Source organism: Camarhynchus parvulus, unplaced genomic scaffold (assembly GCF_901933205.1).
Source record: "Camarhynchus parvulus unplaced genomic scaffold, STF_HiC, whole genome shotgun sequence".
In the NCBI taxonomy this organism is placed as follows: Eukaryota; Metazoa; Chordata; class Aves; order Passeriformes; family Thraupidae; genus Camarhynchus; species Camarhynchus parvulus.
This window is the reverse complement of record NW_022148072.1, coordinates 29,382-51,305: the sequence shown is the minus strand read 5'-3', so window position 1 is coordinate 51,305 and position 21,924 is coordinate 29,382. Positions and strand designations below refer to the sequence as shown.

Here is a 21,924-nt window from a genome sequence, read left to right as displayed (position 1 = left end):
TATTTCCCCTAATTTTTTCAATTTTCCCCATTTCCCCCAATTTTTTTCGCATTTTCTCCCTGTTCCCCAATATTTTCCCCCAATATTTTTCCTTTTTCCCATAATTTCCTCTTTTTTACCATTTCCCCCATTTCCCCCCATTTTCCCCCATTTTATTTCCCCCTAATTTTTTCAATTTTCCCCATTTTCCCCCCATTTTTTCCCCATTTTCTCCATTTTCCCCAACATTTTCCCCCAATATTTTTCCTTTTTCCCATAATTTCCTCTTTTTTACCATTTTCCCCTCATTTCCCCTCATTTTAATTCCCCCTAATTTTTTTCAATTTTCCCCATTTTCCCCCCATTTTTTCCCCATTTTCTCCCTTTTCCCCAATATTTTCCCCCAATATTTTTCCTTTTTCCCATAATTTCCTCTTTTTTACCATTTCCCCATTTCCCCCATTTTCCCCATTTTATTTCCCCTAATTTTTTCAATTTTTCCCATTTTCCCCCCATTTTTTCCCCATTTTCTCCCATTTTCCCCAATATTTTCCCCCAATATTTTTCCTTTTTTCCCATCATTTTACCATTTTTCCCCATTTCCCCCCCATTTTATTTCTCCCTAATTTTTTCAATTTTCCCCACATTGTCCCCATTTTCCCCCATTTTTTTCCCCATTTTCTCCCTTTTCCCCAATATTTTCCCCCAATATTTTTCCTTTTTCCCATAATTTCCTCTTTTTTACCATTTTCCCCTCATTTCCCCCATTTTAATTCCCCCTAATTTTTTTCAATTTTCCCCATTTTCCCCCCCTTTTTATTCCCATTTTCTCCCATTTTCCCCAATATTTTCCCCCAATATTTTTCCTTTTTTCCCATCATTTACCATTTTTCCCATTTTCCCCCCATTTTATTTCCCCCTGATTTTTTTCAATTTTCCCCATTTTCCCCCCATTTTTTCCCCATTTTCTCCCTTTTCCCCAACATTTTCCCCCAATATTTTTCCTTTTTCCCATCATTTACCATTTTTCCCCATTTCCCCCCCATTTTATTTCTCCCTAATTTTTTCAATTTTCCCCACATTGTCCCCATTTTCCCCCCTTTTTTTCCCCATTTTTCCCCTTTTCCCCAATATTTTCCCCCAATATTTTTCCTTTTCCCATAATTTCCACTTTTTTTTTTCCCCTCATTTCCCCATTTTAATTCCCCCTAATTTTTTTCAATTTTCCCTGTTTTCCCCCCATTTTTTCCCCATTTTCTCCCATTTTCCCCAATATTTTCCCCCAATATTTTTCCTTTTTTCCCCATAATTTCCCCTTTTTTACCATTTTTCCCCATTTTCCCCCCATTTTCCCCCAGGTCCTGGCCAACGGTTTGGACAACAAGCTGCGCGAGGACCTGGAGCGCCTGAAGAAAATCCGCGCCCACCGCGGCCTGCGCCACTTCTGGGGGTAAAAACGGCGATTTTGGTCAAATCCCCAAAATCCCCGCAGCTGGAATTGCCCAAAACCTCCCGAATTTTGGGGCTAAATGGGAATTTTTCTCCGTTTTTCTCCTTGCAGGCTCAGGGTGAGGGGGCAGCACACCAAGACCACCGGGAGGCGCGGCCGCACCGTGGGCGTGTCCAAGAAAAAATGAGGAATTTTGGGGAATTCCGGGAATAAAAATGGAGATTTTTTGGAGTCAATGAGTGGAATTTTTTTGGGGGGGAATGAGGGGGAAAAATCGGGGAAAATGAGGGGAAAAAATCGGGAAAAATGAGGGAAGAAATTGGGAAAAAATGAGGGAAAAAAATCGGGGAAAATGAAGGAAAAAAATCGGGAAAAATGAGAGGGAAAAAATCGGGGAAAAAACGAGGGAAAAAATCGGGGAAAATGAGGGGAAAAAAATCGGGAAAATGAGGGGAAAAAATCGGGGAAAGTGAGAGCAAAAAAATCGGGAAAAATGAGGGGAAAAAATCGGGAAAAATGAGGGGAAAAATCGGGAAAATGAGAGGGAAAAATCGGGAAAAGAGGGGAAAAATGGGGGAAAATGAGGGAAAAAATCAGGGGTAAAATGAGGGGAAAATGGGAAAAGAGGAAAAAGGGAAAAATGAGGGGGAAAAATGAAGGGAAAAAAAAATCGGGAAAAATGAGAGGAAAAAAATCGGGGAAAATGAGGGGAAAAATCGGGAAAAATGAGAGAAAAAAATTGGGAAAAAATCGGGAAAAGTGAGGGGAAAAATGAAGGGAAAAAAATCGGAAAAAAGTGAGGGAAAAAATCGGGAAAATGAGGGGAAAAATCGGGAAAAGGGGGAAAATGAAGGGAAAATCGGGAAAAAATGAAGGGAAAAATGAGGGGAAAATGAAGGGAAAAAAATCGGGGAAAATGAGAGGAAAAAAATCGGGAAAAATGAGGGGAAAAATCGGGAAAATGAGGGAAAAAATTGGGGGAAAATGAGAGGAAAAAAAATCGGGAAAAGTGAGGGGAAAAATGAAGGGAAAAAAATCGGAAAAATGAGGGAAAAATCGGGAAAAAATGAGGGGAAAAAATCGGGAAAAATGAGGGGAAAATGAAGGGAAAAAAATCGGGGAAAAAGAAGAAAAAAATCGGGAAAAAATGAGGGGAAAAAAATCGGGAAAATGAGGGGAAAAATGGGGGGGAAATGAAGGGAAAAAAATCGGGAAAAATGAGGGGGAAAAATCGGGGGGAAAGGGGAAAAATCGAGAAAAATGAGAGGAAAAAAATCGGGAAAAAAGGAGGGGAAAATCGGGAAAAAATGAGGGAAAACATCGGGAAAAATGAAGGGAAAAATGAAGGGAGAAAATGAGGGGAAAAAATCGGGAAAAATGAGAGGGAAACAAGAAAAATAGGGGGAAATTGAGGAAAAATTGAGGAAAAATTGAGGAAAAATTAAGGAAAAACCAGGAAAAAAATGAGGGGAGAAACGGAGGAAAACTGAGAGAAAAAGTGGGAAAAAAGGAGGGAAAGAAGGGGGGAAACCAGGAAAAATAAGGGGAAAATGGGGGAAAAACAAGAAAAAAAAAGGAGGGAAAAAAGTGGGGAAAAGTGAAGAAAAAAGGGGGGAGGAATGAAAAAAAATTGAGGAAAACCAAGGGGAGAATTGGAGAAAAAAAGAGAGAAAAGCCAGGAAAAATAAAGGGGGAAATGGGAAAAAAAAAAGGGAAAATTGGGGGGAGAAATGAGGGAAAAACCAGGAAGAAAAAAGAGGAAAATGAGGGGGGAAAATGGGATGAAAAAGGGGAAAAGTGGGGTTAAGAAAAGAAAAGGGGAAAATGGAGGAAAAAGGGGAAAAATTAGGGGAAAACTGGAGAAAAGGGGAAAAAACTGGAAAAAAGAGGGGGGAAAAAGAGAAAACCCGGGCGAGAATGAAGGACAAAAGCAGGAAAAAATTAGGGGGAAAAAAAAGGGGGAAACGGGAAAAAATGAGGGGGAAAATGATGGAAAAAGCTGTAAAAAAAAAGAGGTGAAAAGGGGAAAAAAGAGGGAAAACCCAGGAAAATAGGAAGGAAAAAGTGAGGGGGGGAAAGAGGGGAAAAAATGGGGGAAAAAAAAGGGAAAAACCGGAAAAATGAAGAAAAAAAGTAAAACCAGATTTTTCTGGGGGGAAAAAGGCTTTTTATTTTGGGGAATAAATGAGAATATTTTGGGACTAAAAGTTCATTTCCGAGTAAAAACTAGGATTTTTGGGAAGGGGAATCGCGTCTTGGGGAAAGAAAGGAGGAATCTGAGGCTTCCTGGAAGAAATTTGGGTGGAATTATTGGAATTTTGGTGGAATTTGGGACGCCTCAAAATTTGGGGAAACAGACCCGGAAGTGCCGTGCAGAGATTTGCCCTCAACAAAGATGGCGGCGGCCACGTCAGCGTTACCCGCCCCCATACAAGATGGCGCCGCCCGTAGCAAAGATGGCGCTGCCCATAACAAAGATGGCGGCCCCATTATAGTCAAAACGCGCCTTGCCCTACACCAAGATGGCGCCTGCGCTTCTTCACCCTTCTCCGCAGCGCTTTTTGATTGGCCACGCTTTGCCCGCGCTTCAATCTGATTGGCTGCTCACCAGGAAGTGGGCGTGGTTTCCCACATGGTGGCGATGGCGGGCGGCGTGTCCGGGGTGAGTGAGGGGAAGGGGGAAGAAATCCCCCAAATTTGGGGGTCCCGGGCGGTTTTGGGGCACTCGGGCGGGTTTTGGGGTGTCCCGCCTCATGGCTGCTTCTCCCGCAGAGAACGGACCCAGTTCCCCGGGCTGGCGGTGCCGCGGGCCAGAGTGAAGCGGTTCCTGCGGGGCTCGGAGGAGAAAGCGGTAAAAGGGGGGAAAGGGGGGGTCCTGAGGGGATTTTTGGGGGGAATGTGGAGATTTTGTGGGGAAATGAGGGAGTTCGGGGTGAAATGGGAGAGTCTGGGGGGTCCTGAGGGGATTTTTGGGGGAAATGTGGAGATTTTGTGGGGAAATGAGGGAGTTTGGGGTGAAATGAGGGAGTTTGGGGAGAAATGAGAGAGTCTGGGGGGTCCTGATGGGATTTTGGAGGGAAATGAGGAGATTTGGGGGAAATCCTGTGGTGATTTACGGGGTCCTGTGAGGGGTCGGAGGTTTCTGAGGAGATTTTGTGGGAAACAGGGGGGATCTGTGGGATTCATAAGGGGATCTAGAGATCCTGTGGGGATTTGGGGGGATCCTCAGGGGATTTGGGAAGATTTAGAGGGTTCTGCGGAGATTTGGGAGATCTTGAGGGGCTTTTTGGGGGTCCTGAGGGGATCTGGGGGTAAATGAGGGGACTTGGGGATCCCTGAGGGGATTTGGGGGGTTCTTAACAGATTTTAGGGGCTCTGAGGGGATTTGAGGGATCTGAAAAGGGATTTAGGGATAATTGAGGGGATCTGGGGGGTCCTATGGGGATTTTGGAGATCCTGAGGGGATTTGGGAGCTCCTGAGGGGATTTGAGGGGTTCTGAGGGGATTTTGTGGGAAATGAGGGGATTTGGGGGATCTCTGAGGGGATTTGGGAGGTTCCTGAGGGAGTTTGGGGGTTTCTGAGGGGATTTTGTGGGAAATGAGGGGATTTGAAGGATCTCTGAGGGGGTTTGGGAGGTTCCTGAGGGAGTTTGAGGGTTTCTGAGGGGATTTTGTGGGAAATGAGGGGATTTGGGAGGTTCCTGAGGGAGTTTGAGGGTTTCTGAGGGGATTTTGTGGGAAATGAGGGGATTTGGGGGATCTCTGAGGGGATTTGGAGGAGTCTGAGAGGATTTGGGGAGCTCCTGAGGGGATTTGAGGTGTTCTGAGGGGATTTTGTGGGAAATGAGAGGGGGGATCTCTGAGGGGATTTGGGAGGTTCCTGAGGGAGTTTGGGGGTTTCTGAGGTGATTTTGTGGGAAATGAGGGGATTTGGGGGATCTCTGAGGGGATTTGGGAGGTTCCTGAGGGAGTTTGAGGGTTTCTGAGGGGATTTTGTGGGAAATGAGGGATTGGGGGGATCTCTGAGGGGATTTGAAGAGTCTGAGAGGATTTGGGAGCTCCTGAGGGGATTTGAGGGGTTCTGAGGTGATTTTGTGGGAAATGAGGGATTTGGGGGGATCTCTGGGGGGATTTGGAGGCGTCTGAGAGGGATTTGGAGAGTTCCGGAGGGGATTTGAGGGGTTCTGAGGGGATTTTGTGGGAAATGAGAGGATTTGGGAGGTTCCTGAGGGAGTTTGGGGGGTTTCTGAGGGGATTTTGTGGGAAATGAGGGGATTTGAGGGATCTCTGAGGGGATTTGGAGGAGTCTGAGAGGATTTGGAGAATCCTGAGGGGATTTGAGGGGTTCTGAGGGGATTTTGTGGGAAATGAGGGGATTTTGGCGATCCTGAGAGGATTTGGGAGGTTCCTGAGGGAGTTTGGGGGTTTCTGAGGGGATTTTGTGGGAAATGAGAGGATTTGGGAGGTTCCTGAGGGAGTTTGGGGGTTTCTGAGGGGATTTTGTGGGAAATGAGGGGATTTGAGGGATCTCTGAGGGGATTTGGAGGAGTCTGAGAGGATTTGGGAGCTCCTGAGGGGTTCTGAAGGGGATTTGGGGGGAATTTGGGGGTTTCTGAGGGGGTTTTATGGGGAATAGGGGGGATTTGGAGGATCTTGAGGGGATTTGGGGGATCTCTGAGGGGATTTGGGGGGGGGGAAATGAGGGAAATTGAAGAGTCCTTGAGGGGATTTTGGGGGGTCCTGAGGGGTTTTGGGTGGAATTTGGGGGTTTGGGTGGAATTTGGGGGTGACCCCCTCCTTTTCCCTCCCCCAGCCCCGCGCCGCCCCTGCCGCGCTGGCACCTGAAAAATTTGGGAAATCGGGAAAATTCAGCGGCGGAAAAAGCAGCGAGATGGGAACCGCTGCTGCCCGAGGAACCGGGGTGAGGAACCCCACAAAATCCCCCAAAATCATCCCAAAAATCCCCCAAAATCACCCCAAAAATCCCCCAAAAATCCCCCAAAATCACCCCAAAAATCCCCCAAAATCACCCCAAAAACAATCCCAAAAACCCCCCATCATCCCAGAATTCCCTGGGCTGATTCTAAATTTGCCGGACTGATCCCAAAATTCCCGAATGATCCCAAAATCCTGGATTATCCCAAATTCTCAGGCTGATCCCAAATTCTCTGGATGATCCCAAAATTCGGGATGATCCAAAATCTGAATGATCCCAAAATCTCTGGATGATCCTAAAATCCTGGACTGATCCCAAAATCCTGAATGATCCCAAAATCCCAGAAAAATCCCCAAATTCCAGAATGATCCCAAAATCCCAGAAAAATCCCAAAATCCCAGAAAAATCCCAAATTCCCAGGCTGATCCCAAATTCTCAGGCTGATCCCAAAATCTCAGGCTGATCCCAAAATCTCTGGCTGATCCCAAAATCCTGGAATGATCCCAAATTCTCAGGCTGATCCCAAATTCTCTGGATGATCCCAAAATCTCTGGATGATCCCAAAATCCTGAATGATCCCAAAATCTCTGGATGATCCTAAAATCCTGAATGGATCCCAAAAATCCTGAATGATCCCAAAATCCCAGAAAAACCCCCCAAATCCCAGAATTATCCCAAAATCCCAGAAAAATCCCCAAATCCCCGAAAAATCCCAAAATTCCCCAGGCTGATCCCAAATTCTCAGGCTGATCCCAAAATCCCAGAATGATCCCAAAATCCCAGAAAAATCCCAAAATCCCAGAATGATCCCAAATTTCAAAATGATCCCAAATTCTCAGGCTGATCCCAAAATCCTGGAATGATCCTAAAAGCCTCAAATGATCCCAAAATCCCAAAATTCCAGAATGATCCCAAAGTCCCAGAACCAATCCCAAAATTCCAGAAAGATCCCAAATTCCCAGGCTGATCCCAAAATCTTGGAATGATCCTGAATTTCCCAGGCTGATTTTTTTTGGGAAAAAAGGGAATTTTGGGGCAAAGAATTTTTATGGGGAAAAAAAAGGAATTTTGGGGAGGAAAAAAGGGAATTTTTGGGGTGAAAATGGGGAATTTTTGGGAGGAAAAAGGGAATTTTTGGGGTGAAAATGGGGAATTTTGGGAGGAAAAAAGGGAATTTTTGGGGGGGAAAAAGGGGAATTTTGGGGAGGAAAAAAGGGAATTTTTGGGGTGAAAATGGGAATTTTTGGGGAGAAAAAAGGGAATTTTTGGGGAGGAAAATGGGGAATTTTTGGGGTGAAAATGGGGAATTTTGGGGAGGAAAAAAGGGAATTTTTGGGGAGAAAAAAGGAATTTTTGGGGTGAAACTGGGGAATTTTGGGGAGGAAAAAAGAATTTTGGGAGAAATTTTGGGGAGGAAAATGGGGAATTTGGGGAAATGGGAAAAAGGGAATTTTTGGGGAGGAAAAGGGGAATTTTGGGGGGGGAAAAGGGGGAAAGTTTTGGGAGGAAAAAGGGAATTTTTGGGGGAAAAAAGGGGGAAAAATGGGGAATTTTGGGGGAAAAAAGGGAATTTTTGGGTGAAAATGTGAATTTTGGGAGGAAAAAGGGAATTTTGGGGCGAAAAAAGGGAATTTTTGGGGAGGAAAAATGGGAATTTTGGGGAGAAAAAAGGGAATTTTGGGGGAAAAGGGGAATTTTGGGGAGGAAAAAGGGATTTTGGGGAGGAAATGGGGAAGTTTTTGGGTGGAAAAGGGGAATTTGGGGAAAAAAGGGGAATTTTTGGGGAGGAAAAGGGGAAATTTGGGGGAAAAATGGGGAATTTTGGGGTGAAAATGGGGGAAAAATGGGGAATTTTGGGGAAAATGGGGAAAAATGGGGGAATTTGGGGAAAAATGGGGAGAAAAGTGGAATTTTGGGGTGAAAATGGGGGAAAATGGGGGAAAAAAAATGGGGAAAAATGGGGAAAAGTTGGGGAAAAAGATTTGGGGAAAATGGGGAATTTGGGAAAAAATTTTGGGGAAAAATGGGGAATTTGGGGAGGGAAAGAAGGGATTTTTGGGGAGAGAAAATGGGGAATTTGGGGAAAATGGGGGGGAAAAATGGGAATTTGGGGAAAAATGGGGGAAAATTGGGGAAAAATAGGGGAAAAAATGGGAATTTGGGGAAAAATGGGGGGAAAAGAAATTTGGGGAAAAATGGGGAAAATGGGGAATTTGGGGAAAATGGGGGAAAATGTGGGAATTTGGGGAAAAACCCGGGAATTTGGGAAAAAATGGAAAAAATCAGGGAATTTGGGGGAAAATGGGGGAAAAATGGGGGAAAATGGGGAAAAATGGGGAATTTGGGGAAAAATGGGGAAAAATGGGGAATTTGGGGAAAAATGGGGAAAAAGCGGAATTTGGGGAAAATGGGGGGAAAATGGGGAATTTGGGGAAAAATGGGGAAAAATGGGGAATTTGGGGAAAAATGGGGGAAAAATGGGGAATTTGGGGAAAAATGGGGGAAAATGGGGAATTTGGGGAAAATGGGGAAAAGGGAATTTGGGGGAAAATGGGGGAATTTGGGAAAATGGGGGAAAAAATGGGAATTTGGGGAAAATGGGGAAAAATGGGGAATTTGGGAAAAATGGGGGAAAAGGGAATTTGGGGAAAAATGGGGAAAAAATGGGAATTTGGGAAAAATGGGGGGAAAAATGGGGAATTTGGGGGGAAAATGGGGGGAAAAAATTTTGGGAAAATGAATTTGGGGAGAAAATTTGGGGATTTGGGGAAAATTTGGGGAAGAAAATGGGGAATTTGGGGGAAAATGGGGGAAAAATGGGGAATTTTGGGGAAAAATGGGGGAAAGCTGAATTTGGGAAAAATGGGGGGGAAAATGGGGGGAAAATGGGGAATTTGGGGAAAAATGGGGGGGAAAAATGGGGAATTTTGGGGGGAAAATGGGGAAAATGGGGGAATTTGGGGAAAAATTGGGGAAAATGGGGAATTTGGGGGAAAAATGGGGGAAAAAAATGGGGAATTTGGGGGAAAATGGGGAATTTTGGGGGGAAAAAATGGGGAATTTGGGGGAAAAATGGGGGTTTGGGGAAAAAAATGGGGATTTTGGGGGAAAAAATGGGGGTTTGGGGGAGGAAATGGTGGTTTTGGGGGAAAATGGGGGTTTGGGGGGGGAAAAATGGGGTTTTGGGAAAATGGGGAGTTTGGAAAAATGGGGATTTTGGGGAGGAAAAATGAGATTTATTGGGGAAAAAGGAATTTGGGGGGGAGATGGGGAATTTTGGGGGGAAAATGGGGGTTTGGGGGAAAAAATGGAATTTTGGGGGGGAAATGGGGATTTTGGGGGAAAATGGGGATTTTGGGGGAGGAAATGGGAATTTGAGGGGGAAAAATGGGGATCTGGGGAGGGAAAATTGGGGATTTTAGGGGGAAAATTGGGATTTTTTTTTTGGAGAAAAAAGTTTTGGGGGAAAAAAGGAAGTTTTGGGGAAAAAGGAGGATTTTGTATGGGAAAAATGAGGATTTTTGGGAGGAGAAGTGGGGAAAAAGGGAATTTTTGGGGCAAAGTTGGAATTTTGGGGAATTTTTTGGGGGGGGAAAAGGGAATTTTTGGAAGGAAGAAATGGAATTTTGGGAAGGAAAAAAGGGAATTTTTGGGACGGCAAAAAAGGGAATTTTTGGGGTGAAAATGGGAAATTTTTGGGAAGGCAAAAAGGGAATTTTTGGAGAGGAAGAAAGGGAATTTTTGGGGAGGAAAAAGGAATTTTTGGGGAGGAAAAGGGAATTTTTGGGGAGGAAAAAAGGGAATTTTTAGGGAAAAGTTGGAATTTGGGGGAATTTTTTTGGGGGGAAAAGGGAATTTTTGGGGCAAAGTTGGAATTTGGGGGAATTTTTTTGGGGAAAAAGGGAACTTTTGGGGAGGAAAAAAGGGGATTTTGGGAAGGAAAAAAGGGAATTTTTGGGGTGAAAATGGGGAATTTTGGGGGGAAAAAGGAATTTTTGGGGTGAAAATGGGGAATTTTTGGGGGGGAAAAAAGGGGAATTTTTGGGAAGGCAAAAAGGGAATTTTTGGGGAGGAAAAAAGGGAATTTTTGGGGTGAAAATGGGGAATTTTTGGGGAGGAAAAAAGGGGATTTTGGGAAGGCAAAAAGGGAATTTTTGGGGTGAAAATGGGGAATTTTTGAGGAGGAAAAAAGGGAATTTTTGGGGAGGAAAAAAGGGAATTTTTGGGGGGGAAAAAAGGGAATTTTTGGGGTGAAAGTGGGGGATTTTGGGGGAGGAAAAAAGGGAATTTTTGGGAAGGCAAAAAGGGAATTTGTGGGGTGAAAATGGGGAATTTTTGGGAAGGCAAAAGGGAATTTTTGGGGAGGAAAAAAGGGAATTTTTGGGGAGGAAAAAAGGGAATTTTTGGGGTGAAAATGGGGAATTTTTGCAGAGGAAAAAAGGGAATTTTTGGGGTGAAAATGGGGAATTTTGGGAAGGCAAAAAGGGAATTTTTGGGGTGAAAATGGGGAATTTTGGGAAGGAAAAAAGGGAATTTTTGGGGCAAAGTTGGAATTTGGGGAATTTTTTGGGGGGAAAAGGGGATTTGAGGGATGTTGGGAATTTTTCGGGATTTTGGGCTCGCCGGGGGCGTCGGGGTCGTGCTGAATTTGGGCTGAAATTCGGCGCTTTTGGGTTGGCAGCACTTTGAGCTGCGCCTGGAGCAGTGCAGTTCGGGCCCTACCGGCTGGACTACACCCGGAACGGCAGGTGAGAAACCAGTACGGACCAGTACGGGACCAGTATGGACCAGTATGGATGGGTATAGACCAGTATAAACCAGTACGGACCAGTATGGACCAGTACGGACCAGTACGGACCAGTATGGACCAGTATGGATGGGTATAGACCAGTATAAACCAGTACGGACCAGTACGGACCAGTATGGACCAGTACGGACCAGTATGGACCAGTATGGATGGGTATAGACCAGTATAAACCAGTATGGACCAGTATGGGCCAGTACGGGCCAGTACGGGTACCAGTATAGACCAGTATGGACCAATATGGACCAGTATGGACCAGTATGGATGGGTATAGATCAGTATAAACCAGTACGGACCAGTATGGACCAGTATGGATGGGTATAGATCAGTATAAACCAGTACGGACCAGTACGGGCCAGTACGGGCCAGTACGGGCCAGTACGGACCAGTACGGACCAGTATGGACCAGTATGGATGGGTATAGACCAGTATGGACCAGTACGGACCAGTACGGACCAGTATGGACCAATACGGACCAGTATGGACTGATATAGACCAGTATGGACGGGTATAGACCGGTATGGACCAGTATGGACCAGTATGGACGGATATAGACCAGTATAAACCAGTATAGACCAGTACAGAGCAGTATAAACCAGTATGGACTACACCTGCACCGGCAGGTGAGAAACCAGTATGGACCAGTATGGACTGATATAGACCAGTATAAACCAGTATAGACCAGTATGGACCAGTACAGATTGATATAAACCAGTATAGACCAGTACAGAGCAGTATAAACCAGTATGGACTACACCCGAAACGGCAGGTGAGAAACCAGTATGGACCAGTACGGACCAGTACCGACTGATATAGACCAGTATGGATGGGTATAGACCAGTATGGACCAGTATGGACCAGTATGGACTACTACATTCCCAGTCCATCCCGGTTCCCTCCCAGTCCCTCCCAGTCCATCCCAGTCCATCCCAGTTCCTCCCAGTCCGTCCCAGTCCCTCCCAGTCCATCCCAGTTCCCTCCCAGTCCATCCCAGTTCCCTCCCAGTCCATCCCAGTTCCCTCCCAGTCCATTCCCAGTCCATCCCAGTCCATCCCAGTTCCCTCCCAGTCCATCCCAGTTTGATCCCAGTCCTTCCCAGTCCATCCCAGTCCATCCCAGTCCATCCCAGTAGTCCATCCAAGTCCATCCCAGTTTGATCCCAGTCCCCCCCAGTCCATCCCAGTCCCCCCAGTGCGTCCCAGTCACTCCCAGTTTGGCAGGTTCCTGTTACTGGGAGGGCAGCGGGGTCACGTGGCCGCCCTGGACTGGGCCCAGCGGCGCCTCCTGAGCGAGTTCAACGTCCTGGAACCAGTGCAGGACCTCAGGTGGGACTGGGAGCGACTGGGAGGGACTGGGAGGGACTGGGATGGACTGGGAGCGGACTGGGAGGGACTGGGAGGGACTGGGAGGGACTGGGATGGACTGGGAGCGACTGGGAGGGACTGGGAGGGACTGGGAGGGACTGGGATGGACTGGGAGGGACTGGGAGGGACTGGGATGGACTGGGATGGACTGGGGGGGACTGAGAGGGACTGGGAGGGACTGGGAGGGACTGGGATGGACTGGGGGGGACTGAGAGGGACTGGGGGGGACTGGGACGGACTGGGACAAACTGGGAGGGACTGGGGGACTGGGATGGACTGGGGGGACTGGGACAAACTGGGACAAACTGGGACAAACTGGGAGGGACAGGGCCCAGCTTTCTCCCTAAATCCCCATTTTTCCCAAAATCCCCATTTTTTTGTTTCTAAAATTCCCAATTTTTTCCCCAAATCCCCGTGGTTTTTTCCCAAAATCCCCATTTTTCCCCAAAATCCCCATTTTTCCCCAAAATCCCATTTTTTTCCCCAAAATCCCCATTTTTGTTGTTTCCAAAATCCCCATTTTTCCCAAAATCCCCATTTTTGTTGTTTCCAAAATTCCCATTTTTCCTTCCCAACCCCCATTTTCTCCAAAAATCCCCAAATTTTCCCTTAAAAACCCAAAACCTTTTCTCCAAAAAATCCTGATTTTTCTCTCTTAAAACCCCCATTTTCCTTCCTAAAATCCTCATTTTTCCTCCTAAAACCCCCAATTTTTTCCCCCAAAATCCCTAATTTTACCAAAATCCCCGTTTTTCACCCCAAATCCCCCATTTCCCTTCCTAAACCCCCCATTTTTCCCTCCTAAAACCCCCAATTTTCCCACCTAAAATCCTCATTTTTCCTCCTAAAACCCCCCAATCTTTTCCCCCAAACCCCAAATTTTTCCCCCAAAACCCCCAATTTTTCCCAAAAATCCCCATTTTTCACCCCAAATCCCCAATTTTCCTCCTTTACCCCCAATTTTCCCTCCTACCACGTCCATTTTCCCACCTAAAATCCTCATTTTTCCTCCTAAAACCCCCCAATTTTTTCCCCCAAACCCCAAATTTTTTCCTCCAAAATCCCCATTTTTCCCCCCCAAAACCCCCAATTTTCCCAAAATCCCCATTTTTCACCCCAAATTTCCAATTTTCCTTCCTTTACCCCCATTTTTCCCTCCTAAAACCCCCAATTTTCCCACCTAAAATCCTCATTTTTCCTCCTAAAACCCCCCAATCTTTTCCCCCAAACCCCAAATTTTTCCCCCCAAAATCCCCAATTTTCCCAAAATCCCCATTTTTCACCCCAAATTCCCAATTTTCCTCCTTTACCCCCCATTTTTCCCTCCTACCACGTCCATTTTCCCACCTAAAATCCTCATTTTTCCTCCTAAAACCCCCAATTTTTTCCCCCAAACCCCAAATTTTTTCCCCAAACCCCCATTTTTTCCCCCCAAAACCCCCAATTTTCCCAAAATCCCCGTTTTTCACCCCAAATTTCCGCCCCAGCTGGCTGCACTCGGAGTCCCTGCTGGCCGTGGCCCAGCGCCGCTGCCTGCACGTCTACGACAACCAAGGCCTGGAGATCCACGTGCTCCGGAGCTTCCAGAACGTTCTGCACCTCCAGTTCCTGCCCTACCACTTCCTGCTCGCCGCCTCGGTCAGTCCTGGGGGGAAAAACCCCAAAAATTTGGGGGAAAAACGGCCGATTTTGGGCAAAAATCACCATTTTTAGCCGTTTCTTTACCGTTTTTTGCTGATTTTTCCATGGTTTTTCCCCATTTCTGGCTGATTTTGGGTGGGATTTTTTGGGATTGTGCTCCTGGAATTCCTGCCCTGCCACTTCCTGCTCAAAAACTCCAAAATTTGGGGGAAAAACGGCCGGTTTTGGGCAAAAATCACCATTTTCAGCCGTTTCTTTACCGTTTTTTACCATTTCCCGCTGATTTTGGGGTCATTTTTGGGTGCTCCGGAGCTTCCAGAACGTTCTGCACCTCCAGTTCCTGCCCTACCACTTCCTGCTCGCCGCCTCGGTCAGTCCTGGGGGGAAAACCCCCAAAAATTTGGGGAAAAACGGCCGATTTTGGGCAAAAATCACCATTTTTAGCCGTTTCTTTACTGTTTTTGCTGATTTTTCCATGGATTTTCCCCATTTTTGGGTCATTTTGGGTGGAATTTTTTGGAATTCTGCTCCTGGAATTCCTGCCCTGCCGCTTCCTGCTCAAAAACTCCCAAATTTGGGGAAAAACGGCCGATTTTGGGCAAAAATCACCATTTTTAGCCGTTTCTTTACCGTTTTTTACCGTTTCCGCTGATTTTGGGGTCATTTTTGGGTGCTCCAGAGCTTCCAGAACGTTCTGCACCTCCAGTTCCTGCCCTACCACTTCCTGCTCCCGCCTCGGTCAGTCCTGGGGGGAAAAACCCCAAAAATTTGGGGGAAAAACGGCCGATTTTGGGCAAAAATCACCATTTTTAGCCGTTTCTTTACCGTTTATTTGCTGATTTTTCCATGGTTTTTCCCCATTTCTGGCTGATTTTGGGTGGGATTTTTTGGGATTGTGCTCCTGGAATTCCTGCCCTGCCACTTCCTGCTCAAAAACTCCAAAATTTGGGGGAAAAACGGCCAATTTTCCCCATTTTTCCCCATTTTTCTCCCCATTTCCCCCCAATTTTTCCCAATCTCCCCATTTTCCCCATTTTTCCCAATTTCCCCATTTCCCCCCATTTTCCTATTTCCGTGTCATTTTTCCTCATTTTCCCCATTTTTCTCCCCATTTCCCCCCATTTTTCCCATTTTCCCCATTCCCCCCCATTTTTCCCCCTCATTTTTCCCAATTTCCCCCCCAATTTTCCCCCCATTTCCCTTTCCCCATTTTTCCCAATCTCCCCATTTTCCCCCCCATTTTTCCCATTTTCCCCCCATTTCCCAATTTCTCCCCATTTTTCCCAATTTCCCCATTTTTCCCAATTTCCCCATTTCCCCCAATTTCCCCCATTTTTCCCAATTTCCCCAATTTTCCCAATTTCCCCATTTTTCCCAATTTCCCCATTTCCCCCAATTTCCCATTTTTTCCCAATTTCCCCATTTTCCCCCCATTTTTTCCCAATTTCCCCCAATTTTCCCAATTTCCCCCATTTTTCCCAATTTCCCCATTTTCCCAATTTCCCCATTTCCCCCAATTTCCCATTTCCCCCAATTTCCCCATTTTCCCCAATTTCCCCATTTTCCCCAATTTCCCCATTTTTCCCCCAATTTCCCCATTTTTCCCATTTTCCCCAATTTCCCCATTTTCCCCAATTTCCCCATTTTCCCCATTTTCCCCAATTTCCCCATTTTCCCCCAATTTCCCCATTTCCCCCAATTTCCCCATTTCCCCCAATTTCCCCCTTTTCCCCAATTTCCCCATTTTCCCCAATTTCCCCATTTCCCCCCCAATTTCCCCATTTTTCCCAATTTCCCCATTTTCCCCAATTTCCCCATTTTCCCCAATTTCCCCATTTTTCCCCAATTTCCCCATTTTCCCCAATTCCCCCATTTTTCCCAATTTCCCCGTTTTTCCCCCGTTTTCCCCCATTTCCCCAGAGCTCCCTGGGGCTGCTGCATTTCCTGGACGTCTCCGTCGGCCGCGAGGTGGCGACGCTGAGGACGCGCAGCGGCCGCGCCGCCGCCATGGCCCAGAACCCGGCCAGCGCCGTCGTGCACCTGGGACACGCCAACGGTCAGGGGAATTCCCTGGGAATTTGGGGAATTCCCTGGGAATTTTGGGAGTTCTGGGAGTCCCCATTGGGGTTTGGGGGGTTCCATTGGGGTTTGGGGGTTTTTTTTGGGGGTTTGGGGGTTCCCATGGCCCAGAACGCGGCCAGCGCCATCATCCACCTCGGACACGCCAACGGTCAGGGGAATTCGGGAATTTGGGGAATTATTTGGGAATTTCCTGGGAATTTTGGGGCATTTCCTGGGAATTTTGGGGAATTCCCTGGGAATTTTGGGAGTTCTGGGAGTCCCCATTGGGGTTTGGGGGGTTCCATTGGTGTTTGGGGGTTTTTTGTTGGGGTTTGGGGGTTCCCATGGCCCAGAACCCGGCCACGGCCGTCGTGCACCTCGGACACGCCAACGGTCAGGGGAATTCCCTGGGAATTTTGGGGCATTTCCTGGGAATTTTGGAGTTCTGGGAGTCCCCGTTGGGGTTTGGGGGTTTTTTTGGGGGGGTTTGGGGGTTCCCATGGCCCAGAATCCGGCCAGCGCTGTCGTGCACCTGGGCCATGCCAACGGTGCCGAAATCTGAGAATTTTGGGGGGAATTTCCGGGGAATTTTGGGGAATTTCCCGGGAATTTTGGGAGTTCTGGGAGTCCCCGTTGGGGTTTGGGGGTTCCCATGGCCCAGAACCCGGCCAGCGCCGTCGTGCACCTCGGACACGCCAACGGTCAGGGGAATTCCCTGGGAATTTGGGGAATTATTTGGGAATTATTTGGGAATTTTGGGGAATTTCCTGGGAATTTTGGGAGTTCTGGGAGTCCCTATTGGTGTTTGGGGGTTCCATTGGGGTTTGGGGGTTCCCATGGCCCAGAACCCGGCCAGCGCCGTCGTGCACCTGGGACACACCAACGGTGCCGAAATCCCGGAATTTTGGGGAATAATTTGGGAATTTTGGGGAATTTCCCGGGAATTTTGGGAGTTCTGGGAGTCCCTATTGGTGTTTGGGGGTTCCATTGGGGTTTGGGGGTTCCCATGGCCCAGAACCCGGCCAGCGCTGTCGTCTACCTCGGACACGCCAACGGCGCCGAAATCCCGGAATTTGGGGAATTCTTGGGGAATTTCCTGGGAATTTTGGGGAATTTCCTGGGAATTTTGGGAGTTCTGGGAGTCCCCATTGGGGTTTGGGGGTTCCATTGGGGTTTGGGGGTTTTTTTTTGGGGTTTGGGGGTTCCCATGGCCCAGAACCCGGCCAGCGCCGTCGTGCGCCTGGGACACGCCAACGGTCAGGTGAACTTGGGAATTTTGGGGAATTATTTGGGAATAATTTGGGAATTTTGGGGAATTTCCTGGGAATTTTGGGAGTTCTGGGAGTCCCCATTGGCGTTTGGAGGTTCCATTGGGGTTTGGGGGTTCCCATGGCCCAGAACCCGGCCAGCGCCGTCATCCACCTGGGACACACCAACTGTCAGAGAATCCCAGAATTTTGGGGAATAATTTGGGAATTTTGGGGCATTTCCTGGGAATTTTGGGAGTTCTGGGAGTCCCCATTGGTGTTTGGGGGTTCCATTGGGGTTTGGGGGTTCCCATGGCCCAGAACGCGGCCAGCGCCGTCGTGCACCTGGGACACACCAACGGTGCCGAAATCCCGGAATTTTGGGGAATTATTTGGGAATTTTGGGGCATTTCCTGGGAATTTTGGGAGTTCTGGGAGTCCCCATTGGTGTTTGGGGGGTTCCATTGGTGTTTGGGGGTTCCCATGGCCCAGAACCCGGCCAGCGCCGTCGTGCACCTCGGACACGCCAACGGTCAGGGGAATTTGGGAATTTGGGGGAATTATTTGGGAATTATTTGGGAATTTTGGGGCATTTCCTGGGAATTTTGGGAGTTCTGGGAGTCCCCATTGGTGTTTGGGGGTTCCATTGGGGTTTGGGGGTTCCCATGGCCCAGAACGCGGCCAGCGCCGTCGTGCACCTGGGACACGCCAACGGTGCCGAAATCTGGGAATTTTGGGGAATAATTTGGGGATTTTGGGGAATTTCCCGGGAATTTGGGGGTTATTTGGGAATTTCCTGGGAATTTTGGGGAATTTCCTGGGAATTTTGGGAGTTCTGGGAGTCCCCATTGGTGTTTGGGGGTTCCATTGGGGTTTGGGGGTTTTTTTTTGGGGTTTGGGGGTTCCCATGGCCCAGAACCCGGCCAGCGCCGTCGTGCACCTGGGACACACCAACGGTCAGGGGAATTCGGGAATTTTGGGGAATTATTTGGGAATTATTTGGGAATTTTGGGGAATTTCCCGGGAATTTTGGGAGTTCTGGGAGTCCCCATTGGTGTTTGGGGGGTTCCATTGGTGTTTGGGGGGTTCCATTGGGGTTTGGGGGTTCCCATGGCCCAGAACCCGGCCAGCGCCGTCGTGCACCTCGGACACGCCAACGGTCAGGAGAATTTGGGAATTTGGGGAATTATTTGGGAATTATTTGGGAATTTTGGGGCATTTCCTGGGAATTTTGGGAGTTCTGGGAGTCCCCATTGGTGTTTGGGGGTTCCATTGGGGTTTGGGGGTTCCCATGGCCCAGAACGCGGCCAGCGCCGTCATCCACCTGGGACACACCAACGGTGCCGAAATCCCGGAATTTTGGGGAATAATTTGGGAATTTTGGGGAATTTCCCGGGAATTTTGGGAGTTCTGGGAGTCCCTATTGGTGTTTGGGGGTTCCATTGGGGTTTGGGGGTTCCCATGGCCCAGAACCCGGCCAGCGCTGTCGTCTACCTCGGACACGCCAACGGCGCCGAAATCCCGGAATTTGGGGAATTCTTGGGGAATTTCCTGGGAATTTTGGGGCATTTCCTGGGAATTTTGGGAGTTCTGGGAGTCCCCATTGGGGTTTGGGGGTTCCATTGGGGTTTGGGGGTTTTTTTTTGGGGTTTGGGGGTTCCCATGGCCCAGAACCCGGCCAGCGCCGTCGTGCACCTGGGACACGCCAACGGTCAGGTGAACTTGGGAATTTTGGGGAATTATTTGGGAATAATTTGGGAATTTTGGGGAATTTCCTGGGAATTTTGGGAGTTCTGGGAGTCCCCATTGGCGTTTGGAGGTTCCATTGGGGTTTGGGGGTTCCCATGGCCCAGAACCCGGCCAGCGCTGTCGTCTACCTCGGACATGCCAATGGTGCCGAAATCTGGGAATTTGGGGAATTTCCTGGGAATTTTGGGGAATTTCTGGGGAATTTTGGGGAAAATCCTGGGAATTTTGGGGAATTTCTGGGGAATTTTGGGAGTTCTGGGAGTCCTCCTTGGGGTTTGGGGGTTCCCATGGCCCAGAACCCGGCCACGGCCGTCGTCCACCTGGGACACGCCAACGGTCAGGGGAATTCGGGAATTTTGGGGAATTTCCTGGGAATTTTGGGGCATTTCCTGGGAATTTTGGGGCATTTCCTGGGAATTTTGGGGCATTTCCTGGGAATTTTGGGAGTTCTGGGAGTCCCCATTGGGGTTTGGGGGTTCCCATGGCCCAGAACGCAGCCAGCGCCGTCATCCGCCTGGGACACGCCAACGGTGCCGAAATCTGGGAATTTTGGGAATTGTTTGGGAATTTTGGGGAATTTCTGGGGAATTTGGGGGTTATTTGGGAATTTCCTGGGAATTTTGGGAGTTCTGGGAGTCCTCGTTGGGGTTTGGGGGGGTTCCCATGGCCCCAAAATCCGCCCCAAAATCCACCACAAAATCCACCCCAAAATCCCCCCAAATCCAACTCAAAATCCACCATAGAATCCACCCCATAATCCATCACAAAGTGCCCCCCAAAATCCACCCCAAAATCCCACAAAATCCACCCCAAAATCCCACAAAATCCACCCCAAAATCCCACAAAATCCCCCACAAAATCCAACTCAAAATCCCCCAAAATCCCACCCCAAAATCCCCCCTAAAATCCCCCCAAATCCAACTCGAAATCCACCCCAAAATCCCCCAAAATCCAACTCGAAATCCCACAAAACCCACCCCAAAATCCACCCCAAAATCCAACTCGAAATCCCACAAAACCCACCCCAAAATCCACCCAAATCCACCCCAAAATCCACCCCAAAATCCCCCACAAAATCCACCCCAAAATCCCCCCAAACCCACCCCAAAATCCACCCCAAAATCGCCCAAAATCCAACTCGAAATCCCCCAAAATCCACTCCAAAATCCACCACAAAATCCCCCCAAAATCCTAGTCAAAATCCCCCCAAAATCCTAGTCAAAATCCCCCCAAAATCCTAGTCAAAATCCCCCAAAATCCACCCCAAAATCCCACAAAACACACCCCAAAATCCCCCCTAAAATCCCACAAAATCCACCCCAAAATCCCCCCAAAATCTCCCGAAATTCACCCCAAAATCCACCCCAAAATCCACCCCAAAATCCCCCAAAACCCACCCCAAAATCCCCGCCGATTTTCGCCCTTTTCACCCCAAATTTCCCGATTTTTTCATTTTTTTCGGTGGGATTTTTTGAGGATTTGGCTTTTTTGGGAAGATTTGCATTTTTTGGAGGTTCCCCTGTCCCAAAATTGGGATTTTTCCGCCCAGGAACGGTTTCTCTGTGGACGCCCAACGCGGCCGAGCCGGCGGTGCGGCTGCTGGCGCATCGCGGCGGCGTCAGGGGCATCGCCGTCTGCGCCGACGGAACGTGAGGCAGTCCCGAGATTCGGGGAGATTTGGGGGATTTTGGGGGATTTTGGGGGATTTTGGGGGGATTTTGGGAGATTTTGGGGGGATTTTGGGGTGGATTTTGGGGGATTTTGGGGTGGGTTTTGTGGGATTTTGGGGTGGATTTTGGGGATTTTGGGGTGGATTTTGTTGGATTTTGGGGTGGATTTTGTTCAGATTTTGGGCTGGGTTTTGTGGGATTTTGGGGTGGATTTTGGGGATTTTGGGGTGGATTTTGGGGGTTTTGGGGTGGATTTTGTGGGATTTTGTGGGGATTTTGGGGGGTTTTGGGTGGGATTTTGGGATTTTGGGGGGATTTTGTGGGATTTTGGGGGGATTTTGGGGTGGGTTTTGGGGGATTTTGGGGATTTGGGGTGGATTTTGGGGGATTTTGTGGGGATTTTGGGAGATTTTGGGGGGGGATTTTGGGGTGGATTTTGGGGGATTTTGGGGTGGGTTTTGTGGGATTTTGGGCTGGGTTTTGGGGTGGATTTTTGGGGTTTTTGGGGTGGATTTTTGGGGATTTTGGGGTGGATTTTGTTGGATTTTGGGGTGGATTTTGTTCAGATTTTGGGGTGGATTTTGGGGATTTTGGGGTGGATTTTGTGGGATTTTGTGGGGATTTTGGGAGATTTTGGGGGATTTTGGGGTGGATTTTGGGGGGGATTTTGTGGGATTTTTGGGGTGGATTTTTGGGGCAGATTTTTGGAGTGGATTTTGGGTGGATTTTGTGGTAGATTTTGGGGGATTTTGGGGTGGATTTTGGGGATTTTGGGGTGGGATTTTGGGGATTTTGGGGTGGATTTTGTGGTAGATTTTGGGGATTTTGGGGTGGATTTTGGGGATTTTGGGGTGGATTTTGGGGGATTTTGGGGTGGATTTTGTGGGATTTTGTGGGGATTTTGGGAGATTTTGGGGGGATTTTGGGGTGGATTTTGGGGGATTTTGTGGGATTTTGGGGTGGATTTTGGGGGGATTTTGGAGTGGATTTTGGTGGATTTTGTGGTAGATTTTGGGGATTTTG

General features: G+C 48.0%; 1 protein-coding gene across 1 annotated transcript in view; it reads left to right on the top strand.

The window, feature by feature from the left end:
• Positions 1-1,337: 1,337 nt before the first annotated feature.
• Positions 1,338-21,924, top strand: part of WDR46 (WD repeat domain 46) — a gene marked incomplete at its 5' end in the record, with an annotated part of 40,981 nt that continues 20,394 nt past the window's right edge. Inside the window, 10 exons of the mRNA XM_030969708.1 lie at positions 1,338-1,429; positions 1,541-1,547; positions 3,985-4,091; positions 4,202-4,280; positions 6,243-6,350; positions 11,076-11,113; positions 12,390-12,494; positions 14,021-14,171; positions 16,095-16,230; positions 20,781-20,880. Coding sequence (XP_030825568.1) covers positions 1,338-1,429; positions 1,541-1,547; positions 3,985-4,091; positions 4,202-4,280; positions 6,243-6,350; positions 11,076-11,113; positions 12,390-12,494; positions 14,021-14,171; positions 16,095-16,230; positions 20,781-20,880 — 923 coding nt within the window. The remainder of the gene's footprint in view (positions 1,430-1,540; positions 1,548-3,984; positions 4,092-4,201; positions 4,281-6,242; positions 6,351-11,075; positions 11,114-12,389; positions 12,495-14,020; positions 14,172-16,094; positions 16,231-20,780; positions 20,881-21,924) is intronic.